General features: G+C 36.9%; 1 protein-coding gene across 1 annotated transcript in view; it reads left to right on the forward strand.

Moving 5' to 3' along the window:
- PLCL1 (phospholipase C like 1 (inactive)) overlaps window positions 1-12068 on the forward strand; it is a 353086-nt gene extending 341018 nt beyond the window's left edge. The window contains exon 6 of the mRNA XM_024243921.3: window positions 4754-12068. Within this exon, the coding sequence (XP_024099689.1) occupies window positions 4754-4936 (183 nt within the window). The 3' untranslated portion in view covers window positions 4937-12068. The remainder of the gene's footprint in view (window positions 1-4753) is intronic.
- The last annotated feature ends 4060 nt before the right edge of the window (window positions 12069-16128 follow it).

The raw sequence follows: 16128 nt of genomic DNA on the forward strand, positions 1-16128 counted from the left end.
CTAATATCACAAGGGATAGCACAGTTCATGGGAAAAGTGGGTGTGAAGGAGCCTGGGATGTCTTTTGTGAATAATTCTGCCAGACTGTAGTCAAAACCATTTTCACTGGTTGGGGGAGGACTGCATTTTTTGGTAAAAATGGAAGTAACAGAAATCCAAAATATCTTTTGATGAGTTATAAGATATATAACTAAAAGATAATTTATATTTAGAATTCTACCTTATTTTATGGTTAGGATATAATGAGATGTGTGTGAACTGGTTTACGTTTAGTATATTAAGTGTTCAATAAATGTTAGCTGCTGTTTAGTGTTGTGACAATATTTCTTGTCAGTAGTAAATTTATTAGTAGTGATCAAAATTGTGGTGATATATCACCACAGCAATGCACGGCAGTCCAATTTGCAATCTAAATTGCACCAATTATTTCCTGATTTCTAGATAATGTACTTTAATTATAATTTAATGCAGTTGGAAAGATTTAATAAGGAATGCTTAATGTTTGTTTTTTTAAATATTCACTAATTATCACTCATTTTTAAATTCAGAGTTTCTGTAATGATCTCTGTGGCTTTGCATGAGTCCATGTTACTTTCTAAATGTGTTGGACCTGCCAATGGAACCTTACATTCAGAAGCCAAATCACTGTGGAGGCTAAATGGTGGCCATTGCTCTTGGGACTTCTATTAGTCTTGTTGTCCCATCAGCGTCAGTCTACCTGAGGCGCTCTCTATTACCTTTACTTTCCTTTGAGTTAAAGCATCCTTCTCTCTTTTTTTTTTTTTTTTTTTTTCTGAAGGATCCCCAGTATCAGAGATACTTCAAATCCCCATGAGATTGCTAGTATAGAAATGCCGGCAGCAGCTTGACATTTTTTTTTTCAAGTTGAGTGTTCAGTGGTCAACTTGTACATTAATTCTGCATTTCATGCCATAACAATCCTAAACTTATTTTAGTATACAAGAGGTGTTTCCATTTCTATATCACCAAATAAAATGAATTCTCCTGGGGTTCCTCCTCTTCCCCTAAAACCTCTTTTTAGGGAGAATAAGATTAAAACACTTTCTTAAGAATGACTTGTTAGATTACTCTTTAAATATATACTACAGACAAATACCTTTAAATGGCTTGGCTGACCTGAATACCATGGGGGGTGGCGGGGGATGGTTTTTGGGATGAAACTGGATCAACCTCGGATTGTCAGGCATTAGATTCTTATAAGGAACACACAACCTAGATCCCTTGCAGGCTCAGTTCACAATAGGGTTCACACTCCTGAGAATCTAATGTCACTGCTGATGTGACAGGAGTGGGAGCTCAGGCAGTAATGCTCACTCACCCACTACTCATGTCCTGCTGTGCAGCCTGGTTCCTCACAGGTCACAGGGACTGGTATCAGTCCATGGCCTCAGGGTTGGGGACACCTGCTGTACCTAATATGTTTTGGAGGAAATGATACACAGGACAAAGATGTTTAGAGGGAGATCTGGTATAAGCTGGCTGGTTAAGAGAAGTTTGGGGGTGTTTGTGACAGAGTAGAGAGAAAGAGATTGCTAGATGATTAGAGAAAATTGCTGCATATAAAATGGGAAAAAAGTCAGCATGCCAAGGGAAAATGCCAGGGTGGTGGTTGTTAACAATCAAATTCACCCTCTCTACAATTTTCACCAGAATGTGTCTTTTCTGATTCTGGTGCCTTGATTAGGAAGACCCAAAGAAGAGATGCAGGTTGTGATTCCTGGAACCATAGAACAGAAAGATGACTGCTATTCCTCCTTCATAAAAAAAGAGAAAACAAAAGTTTATATCAGTGTTTCAATGTACACTCTTCACAACACAGCCTTTCATTTTTGCTTCTTTTATTAGTTAATAGCTTACCTATTTTTTTCTGCCTGTGTGGTACAGCCAGTATGTGTTGTCTCCAGGGTTATCAGGAGATGATGTAGTTGTGTTATTTATGCACTGGTACAAACTGTTTTCTCCCATTGGCCATTGTTTTCTACAGAGACTGACTTCTATTTACCAGAAATGGCACAGTCTGGCATTTGGATGCCACCTCTTAGAACCAATGAGATGACATTCTGGATTATTAAAATATGTTTCATGCCATGCTGTGGGAAAAGGGGATGTGAGAATTTTATGCGTTAGTAGGATAAAATGATGTTTTTGTATGTTTCACTGTTCTCTTGCAATTAGGGAAGTTGCCAGTTTTGCTACTGCTATGCTTTTAAAATGCTTGATGAAACTTTCAAAACTAAATGAAAAGGGAACACTTAAAAGTAATACTCTGAAAATGAAGGAGGATATAATCTCATTACTAATAGATTATTTTTAAAGGAATCTTTCCATTTATAAAAATAGTAGTACATATACATTATACATATCTCTGTAAAACAGACTCTGGTAGATGCATTTTAAATGTTAGTCAATTTTTTAATAAAATATAGATAGTACCAAGATACTTATATATAGTAGCAGCTAATGTTAACCACTTTCCAAATCACCTTATAGCATTGTGATTCCTATACTTATGATCATTTAAATCGTAAAGAGCTCTTCAACATATTGTCTTTAATCTTAGAACTGTGAGGAAGGCTGAAGGATATTTTCATCATTTTTGCAGAAGAGAAAATGGCCCAGATAAAAACTGGTGGAAGATGCTCCAACCCTCGTCCCTGCCAGTGTGTTCTTGCTCTGCCCTGTCTTCCTGATTCTGGATGCTATCTCTAAGTTGTGTCAGGCTGTGTCACATGGGAAATGCTTTTCTTTTTATCTGCATTGCTTCCATGGGTAACATTGAATAGGAGTCTCTAGGGTGCCCTGCAGAGAGTGCCTGCTTTGCTGTTAAAAGATGCCTATCAGGTAGTGGTTAAAACCACAGACCCCGGAGCCAGCTGCTGGACTTTAAGCTCTAGCTCTACCACTTAGCAGCTGTATGACTTTGGGAAGGGTGATTGTGCTCTGGGCCTCAGTTTTTTAATCAGTAAATTGAGAATAATGAAAGTACCCATCTCATAGGGATGTTGTAATGAATGATTGAATGAACATATATAAAGCACAAAGAGTGACCACACTGAGCAAGCACTTCATATGTTGGTCTGTTATTATTATTACTGAAGAGTTGCACTTTTCAAAGTGGATGTGACTTCACTTTTTTTTTAACTTTATGTTCTGGGATACATGTGCAGAATGTGCAGGTTTGTTGAGCAGACTCATTCATGATGTCTATAGGGTTAAGAACAGACTTCCCAAAGTCTGCTCGTGTAGTGAATATTTTTTCTTTAGAAAATACATCTCTCACTGACAGAGTCTTTAGGCTCTAATCTCTAGTCTTTAGTCTCAGACTAGATTGTAAACATGGTGTGGGGAATAGAGCGTTGATGCAGGAGGCCAAAGGCCTGAACTTTAGTCCCAGCTCAATGATTAACCAGCTTTGACCTTGGGCCAGTCAATTAACCTTATCAAGCTCAGCTTCATTTCTCCTCAGGAGAAGGCAAAACTATCCACCTCCAACTCTTCTTCCAAAATCCCATACCATAATTGATGTACTTGAGAAGAAGTTCACTTTAACACAAACATCAGGCAAAGCCCAACTATGTAATCATTCCATATAATTAAAAGCTGCTATTAGAAGGATTTAGCTATTTTTTATAGAGGATAGAATTGGCAAGTGCATATTTAGGTTTTGAGAAATAAAATATTCCAAGCTTTTGTAAAATACAAGTTTCTTCATACACCCTAAGGAAAAAGCATTTATTGGCCTTTCATAAAATAGGTGAATTATCCTTTCTCTGAGCCTCTGCTTTGTAGAATAATGCTCCAGCAATCGTCATAACCCCATATCCTCCCATATTGTCCTTTCAAGGTCACACTTTCAGGCACTGCCATGAGAATGGAGGGGAGAGGGAAGAAGCTACTTCCTCCTCTGTCTATGCACCGTAGACACCTGTCCCCGCTTCCCCACACTCAGTCATTCAGCCCTTGGGCCAGTATCAGTATATGCACTTTATCATCTTAACAGTGAACTAAAATAAGAAATAAAAATAGCAGAAAAGATCTCTGTTGGGCACTGATGTAAATGACAGCTAATGTGTTCCTGCAATCCTCATTTCCTTTTTGTTTTGCCTCTGGAGACTCTTTTTCTCCATCTGCCAGGTGGGAACATCATCTTCAGGATGATGGAAAAGGCAGAAGTAATGTGGGTAACTGATAATTTAACAACAGGCAGATGGCAAGGATGACCCAGTATATTAAAAACCAGCTCACCAAGCATAAGGGTATGTGACTTACTTTACAGAAGACACTTTGCTTTGTAAGCTCTTGTACAGAGGGGGAGATTTTTATTTTCACTTCTTTAAGGAAGAGCTTCTTTCCTTGTTTTCTCCCAAGACTAGGAATGCTGGATCTGGGTGGGGTAGGTATTGCAGCAGTGTGCAGAGTCTCAGACCTGGTGATAGAAGAGTTGATGTCCTCAGCACATAAAGGGGAGGGTTCCTCACAACAGGAATCTCAACGGACTGCCAGCAATTGCATAGCCAGCTGGTCAGGCTCAGGTCGAGGTACTTGGCTTAACAAGCAAAGTCACTTAATAATGTTAGAAAAGAACCTTGGGTTAAACTCTGGAAAAGTGAGCTTGCAGGTCTGGGTCTGTTTCCTTATTCAGCAATGGGCAGTAAGGACATAGAGTGATGTCATTCAGCACATACCTGGCCCATAACTGTCTTCTTTGATGCCTATTTTTTTCTGTTTGTAGGGCCAAGGAGATCTGTTGAAGAATGCCAAGAATGAAGCTATAGAAAACATGAAGCAGATCCAGCTGGCATGCCTGTCCTGTGGACTGAGTAAAGCTCCCAGCAGCAGTGCTGAGGCCAAGAGCAAGCGCAGCCTGGAAGCCATAGAGGAGAAGGAAAGTAGCGAGGAGAATGGGAAGCTGTGACTCTGGGCATTATCGACACGTTCACCCATCTTATCAAGGACTCTGGTTTCTCATCCTTGTTTTCTTTCTTTAAATGTTTTATAAGTTCACAAAATGATGCCCTATATGGGGTATTGGACATAGATATTTTCACAATGTCAGTATTTCCGTGTAGTTAATTTATCTAAATTAAAGCCTTTAGTATCAGTGTTTTAAATTCTGAGACATGTGTCAACACCCCTGTGTGGATGCCTGTGGAAGAATGTGTGTGTGTGTGTGTGTGTGTGTGTGTGGCAGAGAGAGAGAGAGGGAGAGAGAAATTCTGTTAAAATCTATTCTGTGTTGCATTATTCATTTAGTGAGTTATTCCTTGATCATTTTGGGACAGTTATTTTAATCTGAAATTCTGAAGAGCACTTACTGTGACCTGTCGCTGTGTTTAATTTGACTTTTCTGCCTTTGACGTTTAATTTAGTGATCTTAGCGTAGCTTATTATTGAAGGAAGCCAAATTTGTCAAAGCATAGATGTTTTGATAGATTAAATATAGATTAGAAAATTTCCTAAGAATCAGAGTAGAAATAAAAGTGAATGAAAGATTAAACAGATAATCAGAATTTCTAGAAAGATTAGCAAAGTCATTTCTTCAGTTAGAAAACTTTAAAAAATATTTATTAAATAAAATCAATTTTTAGGAAGTTTTCTGTAGTCATTTACTAACCATATGATTTCACTAGAAAAGCTGATTATAAGTGAATTTATACCTACCTGTGTGGTACTCTGAAACACACTGAAAGCTCTGTTGCAATTAGGATTTTGATGTGACAATAATATTGTTGTATAATTTTGAGATTTGTAGGAAGGTATCATTCTTCCAAGCTAAGAGTCTAGCACTCATTTTCTATAACAGATATGGCAGCTTAGAGGTGTTGGCTTTGTTTGGATGTAAATTTAAAGATATTGTTCAAACAATATCATATCATCACATTGAGCTGATATAAATTCTGTGGGTCTGATAATATCTTTGTGATAATTTAAGAACTAACCAGTTACCAAACATCTATGATATAACCCTAACACACACAGAAAAGCATACATGCAAAAAGAAATACTAATTAGGGTACATTTATAATTGCATCTAGATAATTTTTACCCTAATGTCTTCATAAAGTACTTGAGTGTAATCTTTGTTACCTCCAACAGAACTAAATGTTCTATAGTTATGAAAGAATATATTTATTTAAAACATTGCTTTTATTTTGAAAAGCTTCTTAATTAATTTGATTAACAAATATGCTAATTTGGGGAAACCTAGAGAAGATAATTGTTGAAATTTTGCAAATATAAACATCTCCTATAGCTTCTGTGTTAAGTTATTTCTGACTTCTTAACACTATTACGTTCATGTTGCACATTACTGAAAGAGTAAAGATATGAAAAAAACACTTATTGTTTTCTTTTATTGTGAATTGAAAAAGCAAAGCTAATGAAAATGGGTTACTACATCAAAAATATCTTAAAGAGTTTGCTATTTCCGTGGACCGGATATGATGAAATTATTCCCTGGGTTTAAAACTGGGCACTCGAGGAGGAGGTACCTGAAGTCATTTGAAGGCAAGTTTCCAATGATACTACAATGGCCTGAAAAAACTTCTTTACCCTCTGTTATATTTAACTTGCTGGTAGGAGGAATAGTGGAATGCAGATGTTAAGCCCTTTGTGGTGAAAAAGAGGTTCTATAGACAGAAACAAAACCCACCTTACATTAGCTGATTGGTTGATTTTACTAGTGTACCTCTTCATCTACTTGAATTCTATTTGGTAAATCCACGTCTTTACTGGATATACAGTTAGGTGGGAAGAGAAGATAAAGGATGACAAACTCTCAAACAATATTTATACATTTATTTACTCCAAGGTCAAATCCAATCCTTGGAAGTAGCTTCTCTAGTTTATTTTATTTGTCCTAGAGCTCTACTCACACTTAGGACCCACCCAAAAATTCTCAAAAACATAATATGGATTCTGCCTCATCTGATGCTATTTCTGGCAGTGGGTCATCAGCCGCACTCTGCTTCATTCCACTGGGTGTCCTTGCTAGATGGGGAGTGAGATGTGGAGCAGAGAGGAGCTTTGGATTCTGGGAGTGGAGGTGGCAAGGGAAAAGTCTCCTAGTCTCCTGTGATGTTCCTGCCTCCAGATAGAATAGCACAAACAAACAATTTTTTTTGTGTATTATGCCTCCATGACATTGTTACATTCTATGAGGAGCATCTATCTCCTTTCTAGACTTGAACTGTGGTAGAAAAAGCCCCCTTCTCTCTTCTATCTACTTAGATTTGGTGATGCTAGGAACGTAGTGTTTTAGATATTAATTCTATTTTTATTTATTCATTTTTACATCACCAATGGGATCTGAGGTGGAGATGGCAGGTATTATCACTGGCATTTTACAGGTGAGAAAGCCCAAGGCCACTGAGGTAATAAATGGAATAATTGATTTTGAACTTGGGTCTGTCTGATTTCATGTGAAAGATTATATACTTAGTGATTTTGATTTTAAGTTTATTCTTAACATTTTAAACCAGACTATTAACTTTTACCTTTATAACCACAGATACAAAGAACTGTATCATTTATTTTCTGAATATAAAATATTAATGGTCAATATAAAAATACGAAAATAGAGAACTATATACAACAGAAAAGCAAAATTACCCACTAATAACTATTTGATTTATATCCCTTTAGACACTGTTTAGAGTTTATACATATATGTAAATATGCTTTTATTTTAACAAAATTGAGATATTATATAAACTTTGTAGCAGGGTGTTTAAAATTTTAACAATATGTTATGGATATCTTTCTGTGTCAATAAATGTGTATTTACATTAGAGTTCCAAGCCTTTGAACTGAATCTAGTCCAAAAATGATGTGTTTTATTTGGCCATTGAACATTTTTAAAAAAAATGTTTATGCAATAGACAGCTTTTGAAATTCAGAAAATGTTACGTACAATTCAATGTCCTGCATGTTTTAAAATACTGGATAATCTAACAACACAGGACACCTCCCACTCCCCACCTCACAACCACCACACATATACTTTCTTGCTTGGCATCAATTAATTGAAACTGCCCTCTCCAAAAGGGGCATATGCTGTCCAATTTTCTAGAGAGCCTTTTCATTCATTTATATTACATCTGGACCTTGAGGACATGATAGGTGGTGAAACTTGATGAAAATTATCATTTATTGAGAGGCCAAAATGAGAGAATTGCTTGAGGCCAGGGATTGAGACTAGCCTGGGAAACATAGTAAGACCTTGTCTTTAAAAAATAAAAAAAAATTAATGGTCATTTATAATAATTACACAGTATCTTGTTATATGGCTTACCAGAATATATTTAACCAATCTCCTATTGTTAGATTTTACTCACCTAATTTCTTGTTATATAAACATTCCAATAATAAAATCCATTTTTACAAAGTTGTTCAACTTTTTCTTTGGGATACATTTCTAGAAGTGGAATTGTTGGGTCAAAGGATACAGAGATTTTTTGTTTTGTTTCGTTTTTGTTTTTTAGGGATTTTGAGATACATTGCCAAATAGTCTCTGGAAAACTTGTTCAATTTAAAACCCCGCCAGGAGTTTATGAGAGTGCTCAAATCTTTGCTAATGATAAATTTAATTTTTCTTATTTTCATCTTTGCCAATCTTCTAAGTTACAAAAATCTTATTTCTCTTTATCTTTAATCTCTAATGAGATTGGATGCATATTAATATGTTCATTGACTCTAAATAATCTCATTAAAAGTAAAAACTTTTGTACTCCAAAGGATACTACCAAGAAAGTGAAAATAGAACCCACAGAACAGGTTTGCAGGTCATATATCTGATAGAGACTGGCATCCAAAATTTATAAAGAACTATTACAACTTAGTAAAAAGAAAACCGAATTTTTAAAAACTGGTCAAAGGATTGGAATAGAGTTTTCTTCCAAGAAAATATGCAAACAGGAAATAAGCACATAGAAACGTGCTGAAGATCATTAACCACTAAGATCACATAAATCATAGCCACAATTAGATATGACTTCACATCAAATAGGTTGGCTATAATAAAAAAGACAGATAATAACAAGTGTTAGTGAGGACACGGAGAAATTGGAACCATCCTCCCCTGCTGGTGGAAATGTAAAATATTTCAGCTGCTTTGGAAAACAGCTTGGCACTTCCTCAAAAGGTTAAAAAAACGTGGAGTTACCGTATGACCCAGCAATTCTACTCTTAGATTTCTACCCAAGAGAAATGAAAATATATGTCCACACAAAAGCTTGTACACAAATGTTTGTGGCAGCATTATTTATAATAGTCAAAAGTAGAAACAATCCAAATGTCTATCAACTCATGAAAGGATAAACAAAAATTACATATTCATACATTGGATTATTCAACAATAAAAGAAATGAAGTACTGATACATGCTACAAGAGTATACCTTGAAAACATTATGCTAAGTGAAGGAAATCAGGCACAAAGGCCACATGTTGTACAGTTCCATTTTTATAAAATATCCAGAATAGGCAAATCAATAGAGATAGAAAGTAGACTAATGGTTGCCAGTGGCTGTGGGGGTCTGGGAGTGACTGCTAATGGGTATGAGTTTTCGTATTGGTGTGATGAAAATGTTCTGGAATTAGAAATAATGATGATGTTTGTTTACATAATTTGTGAATGTACTAAAAGCTATTTAATTGTATATTTTAAAGAGTGAATTTTATGGTATGTAAATTATCTCAGTAAAAGGGTTATAAAAGGAGAAATAAAAAGAGAATTTAAACAATGAACAGGGTATCAGAGAATAGTGAAATAGCTTCAAGAATCTAATATGTATGAAACGGGAGAGAAGAGCAGGAAAGAAAAATAATTTGAAGGAATAATGGCTAAAAATTTCTCATTTGTAATGAAAACTGTAACCTCCAGATCCAAGCATCTCAAAAATTCCAAGGACAAGAAACATGAGAAAAACAAGTTAGTCTGTTTTCTGCTGCTGTAATAGAATGTCACAGATTGTGTAATTTACAAAGAAAAGAAGTTTATTTGGTTTACAGTTCTGGAGGCTGAGAAGTCCAAGAGCATGGCTTTGGCATCTGGTGAGTGTAATTCCATGCCAGAAGGGCAAAAGGTGGAAGGTCAAGAGAGCCCATATAAAGGAGGTTTTGCTATTATAACAAAGCCACCTCCTCTTCAACTACCCCACTCCAATGACAACACCTTTCATGACGGTGGAGCCCTCATGGTCCAATTACCTCTTACTTGGCCCCACTTCCCAACACTCTGGCATTGGGAGTCCAATTAAGTTTCCAACACATGAGTTTTGGTGACACCTTCAAACCATTGCAACAACCAAGGCATATCGTAGCCAAATAGTTCAAAAGTAGTGATAATGAGATAATCTTAAAAGCAGCCAGTAAAAAAAGACGTACAGAGAAAATAAGAAAGACAGCATATGTCTTATTGTAAACCATGCAGATGAGATACCAGTGGAGCAACTTCTTTAAAGTATTGAAAACGAAGAAAAAAACTGTAATCCTAGAATTCTATATCCAGTAAAAATGAATTCTAGAATTCCATACTTATTCAAAAATGAAGGTTATACAAAAAAATTTTCAAAAGCTGAATTCATCACCAGTAGACTTACATTATAACAAATGTTAAAGGAAATCCTTCAGGCTGAAGGAAAATGATGCCAGGTCAAAATATGGATGTACAAAAACAGATGAAGAGAGAGAGCTAGAAATAGTAACTGCAGGGATGAATATGGCTGGCCCTTTGCATCTAGGGGTTCTGCATCTGTGGATTCAACCAACAATGGATTAAAAATACTTAAGAAACTGATAAAAATAACAATACAAAATTAAATACAAATAAAAATGCAGTACAATTATTTATATAGCATTTACATTTAATTGGGTATTATAAGTAATCTAGGGATAATTTAGGGTATACAGGAAGATGCATAAAGGTTATATGCAAACACTATGTTATTTTATGAAAGAGACTTGAACATCTATGGATTTTGGTATTTGCAAGGGGTGAATGGGGTATTTGCAAGCGGTGAATGAGGAGGCCTGGAACCAATCTTCTGCTGATATTGAGGCACAACTGAAAAAGGTATATTACTTAAATCTCTTATTGTATTGTAAATTGTATAAGTAATGAAATTAAAAGGCAGAAATTGTCAGACTGTATAAAATGAAAAGACCAAACAATATGCTGCTTACAAGAAACACAATTCAAATATAAGGACACAATTAGTTTAAAGGAAAAAAATTGGAAAAGATATACCATGATAACACAAGTCAAAAGAAAGCTGCTGTGGATATATTAATATCAGATGTAGTAGATTTCAGAGCAATGAATATTGCCAGGCATAAAGAAAGTTATTACATAATAATTAAGGCATCAGTTCATCAAGAAGATATAATAACCCTAAGTAATTATGCAACTAATATCAGAGCTTCAAAATACATGAAGCAAAAACCAGTGGAATTGATAGGAGAAACACACAATTACACAATTATAGTCAGAATTTTCAACATATCTTTCTCAATAGAACAACTAGACAGGAAATCATTAAGGATATAGATGATTTAAATTATGTGATCAACTACCTGGACATAATTGGCATTTATGGAACACTCCACCACCAACAGCAGAGTACATATTATTTTCAAGTACACAGAAAACAGTTACCAATATAGACCATATTCTGGGTCATAAAACACATCTCAATAAATTTAAAAGAATTAATGTTATATAAAGTATGTGCTCTGACCACAAAGGAATTAGAGATCAATAAAAGAAATATCTTTGAAAAATCTCAACATATTTGAAAACTAAATAACTCACTTCTAAATAACTCCTGTATCAAAGAAGAAATTAAAAAGGAAATTAGAAAGTACTTTGAATTTAAGTGTCAAAACATCCAAATTCATGGGATAACACTAACACTATACTTAGGAAATTTATAGCAGTTAACACCTGTATTAGAAAAAAAGAAATTTCTCAAAGACTTCCATGTTCATCTTAAGAAACTAGAAAAAAAAAGAGAAAATTAAGTTCAAAGTAGAAAAAAGAGAATAAAGATTAGAGTAGAAATCAATAAGATAGAAAACAAACAATAGAGAAAATCAATAAAACAAAAAGGTTGAATTTTTGGGAAGATCAATAAAATTAATGAACCTCTAGTCAAATAAGGAAAAAAAGGAACACTCAAATTACCAATATTGAGTAAGATCAGACATCATTTCAATATTGAATCAAAAAAACGAGTGAGAATACAGCACTCCAAATTTTAAGGATATTAAAAAGATAGTAGGCAAACATTATGAAGACTTTCTGCCTATAAATTCTACAACTTCAGAGAAATGGGAAAATTCCTTAAAAGACACAAATTGCCAAATCTCAAAATGATGAGTTAAATAACTTAGACAAAAAGTACATGCTGTATGTCCAGTAACATACATTTCTGGAAGCACAAACTAATGAATAGTAACAAAAAGTAGATAAGTGGTTACCTGGGGTCAGTGTGGAATGGGGAGGGTGAGATTACAAAATGGATAAGGACATATTTGGGAATAATATATGTGTTCATTATCCTGATTGTGGTGGTGTTTTCACATGTTAGACATATGTCAAAATTTAAATTGTATACTTTGAATATGTGCAGTTTGTTTTATGGAATTATATCTCAATAAAGCTCTTAGAAATACATAGGAGCACCTCTAAGTTAATAATTTTAAGGCAGCTTTTAAAAAATATAATAGTTGAATTTGGCTGGGTGCAGTGGCTCACTCCTGTAATCCCAGCACTTTGGGAGGCTGAGGCAGGCAGATTGCCTGAGCTCGGGAGTTCGAAATCAGCCTGGGAAACATGGCAAAACCCTGTTTCTACTAAAACTACAAAAAAGAAAAAAACAAGTTGGGCTTGGTGGCAGCTGCATGTAATCCCAGCCACTCGGGAGGCTGAGGCAGGGGAATCACTTGAACCGGGAGGCAGAGGTTGCAGTGAGCCAAAATCGCGCTACTGCACTCCAGCCTGGGTGACAGAGCAAGACTGTCTCAAAAAAAAAAAAAAAAAAAAAAAGATAGTTGAATTTTTCTTTTGTCTTGGAATTAGTGAATTCATAAATTAAGCTTTTTTCAGTTTATAGACATTTTCTTTTTCAAATTTTTATTTTTTTTGCATGTGCTGTGTGCATGTATGTTTGTGTTTAGAAATTAGAAACACACTCATACATGCACACAGCACACACATGGAAATATATAAGAATATGAAATATTTGCTTTTGTTGCAGCTGCTCTGGATTCTTTGGGAACAGCGTTGGCCATATCATTATTATATCCTTTCCCTCATCTTTTCTGTAATCATGTTAATTTTCTTCACTTTTCTTTGAATCATGGGAAGTATTCTTGTACCTTTCCTATACAACAAAAATTCAACTTTATACCCTTTTCTTTTATAGTACTTGACCACATTTTGCATGTCAAAGCATTTCTTATCTCCTCATCCAGCTCCTTCTTTTTTCTTATGATTGATTGTCTGATTACATCTTTAATAGTTAACATTTACTATGTCTTCTGTATGTGAAGTACTGTGTTCAATGCTTACATGCATAATCTTGCTTAGTTCTCAATACAGCCCTAGAGGCCAGGTGTGGTGGCTCATGCCTGTAATCCCAGCACTTTGGGAGGCCAAGATGGGAAGACTGATTGCTTGAGCCCAGGAATTCAAGACCAGCCTAGGTAACATAGTGAGACCCTATCTCTATAAGAAATAAAAACAGCCATGCGTGGTGGTACACACCTGTAGTTCCAGCTACTCAGGAGGCTGAGGTGGGAGGATTGCTTGGGCCTGGGAGATCAAGGCTGCAGTGAGCATGATTGCACCACTGCATTCTAGCCTGGGCAACAGAGTGAGACCCTTGTGAAAGGAAAATATCTTGGGCCCCCCAAATCACTAAGGAAAACTCAAGCTGGAAACTGCTTAGGGCAAACCTGTCTTCCATTCTATTCGAAGTCACCCCTCTGCTCACTGAGATAGATGCTTATCTGATTGCCTCCTTTGGAAAGACTAATCAGAAACTCAAAAGAATGTAACCATTTGTGTATCACCTATCTGTGACCTGGAAGCTCCCTCCCTGCTTCCAGTCTTCCTGCCTTTGCTTCAAGTTGTCCTGCCTTTCCAGACCAAACCAATGTACTGCTTACATATATTGATTGATGTCTCATGTCTCCTTAAAATGTATAAAACCAAGCTGTGACCTGACCACCTTGAGCACATGTCCTCAGGACTTCCTGAGGCTGTATCATGGGCGCATCCTCAATGTTGGCAAAATAAACATTCTAAATTAACTGAGACCTGTCTCAGATTATCTGCATTCATATTCTGTTTCAAAAACAAAAACAAGAACAAAAACAAAAACAAAAGCAATCTTAGAGGTTGGTATTTGATATGTTTTGGCTGTGTCTCCACCTAAATTTCATCTTGAATTGTAGTTTCCATAATCCCCACATGTTGTGGGAGGGTCCTGGTGGGAGGTAATTGAATAATGGGTGTGGTTACCCCATGCTGCTGTTCTTGGGATAGTGAGTGAGTTCTCACAAGATCTGATGGTTTTATAAAGGGCTTTTCCCACTTTTGCTTGGCACTTCTTGCTGCCAGTATGTGAAGAAAGACATGTTTGCTTCCCCTTTCACCATGATTGTAAGTTTCCTGAAGCCTCCCCAGCCCTGCAGAACTGTGAGTCAATTAAACCTCTTTTCCTGTATAAATTACCCAGGTTGAGTTAATTTATTAGCAGTGTGAGAATGGACTAATATGGTAAATTGATGCTATGGAGATGCTGCTATAAAGAAACCCAAAAATATGGAAGCAATTTTGGAACTGGATAACAGGCAGAGGTTGGAACTGTTTGGAGGACTAAGAAGAAGATAGGAAAATGTGGGAAAGTTTGGAACTTCCTAGAGACTTGGAAGGCTCAGAAGACAGGAAAATGAGGGAAAGTTTGGAACTGCCTCGAGACTTGTTAAATGGCTTTGACCAAAATTCTGATCATGATATGGAAAATAAGGTCCAGGCTGAAGTGGTCTCAGATGGAGATGAGGAACCTGTTGGGAACTGGAGTAAAGGTCACTCTTGCTATGCAAAGAGACTGGTGGCATTTTGCCCCTTCGTTAGAGATCTGTGGAACTTTTAACTTGGGAGAGATGATATAGGGTATCTGGGGTAAGAAATGTCTTAGCAGTGAAGTGTTCAAGAGAAAGCAGAGAATAGAAGTTTGAAAAATTTGCAGCCTGATGATGTGATAGAAAAGAAACCCATTTTCTGGGGAGAAATTCAAACCAGCTTCACAAATTTGCATAGTAACCAGGAGCCAAATGTTATTCACCAAGACAATGGGGAAAATGTCTCCAGAGCATGTCAGAGACCTTCACAGTAGCTCCTCCCATCACAGACCTGGAGGCCTAGGAGGAAAAAATGGTTTCATGGGCTTGGCCCAGTGCCCCTCTGCTATGTGCAGCCTAGGTATTTGGTGCTTTGTGTCCCAGCTGCTCCAGCCATGGCTAAAGGGGACCAAGGTACAGCTCAGGCCATTGCTTCAGAGGTGCAAGCCCCAAGCCTTGGCAGCTTCCATGTGATGTTGAGCCTGCAGGTGCACGAAAGTCAAGAATTGAGGTTTGTGAACCTCCACTTAGATTTCAGAGGATGTATGGAAATGCCTGGATGTCCAGGAAGAATGTGCTGCAGGGGCGGGGCCCTCATGGAGCACCTCTGTTAGGGCAGTGTGGAAGGAAAATGTGGGGTTGGAGCTCCCACACAGAGTCCCCACTGGGGCACTGCCTAATGGAGCTGTGAGAAGAGGGCTACCATCCTCCAGACCCCAGAATGCTTGATCGGCTGAGAGCTTGCACCATGCGCCTGGAAAAGCTGCAGATACTGAATGCCAGCCCTTGAAAGCAGCTGGGGGTGGGAGGTGGGGAGTCTGTGCCCTGCAAAGACACAAGGGTGGAGCTGCCCAAGGCCATGGGAGCCCACCTCTTGCATCAGTGTGACCTGGATGTGAGACATGGAGTCAAAGGAGATCATTTTGGAAATTTAAAGTTCAATTACTGCCCTATTGTTTTTCAGACTTGCATGGAGCCTG

Source organism: Pongo abelii, chromosome 11 (assembly GCF_028885655.2).
Source record: "Pongo abelii isolate AG06213 chromosome 11, NHGRI_mPonAbe1-v2.0_pri, whole genome shotgun sequence".
NCBI classification, from domain to species: Eukaryota; Metazoa; Chordata; class Mammalia; order Primates; family Hominidae; genus Pongo; species Pongo abelii.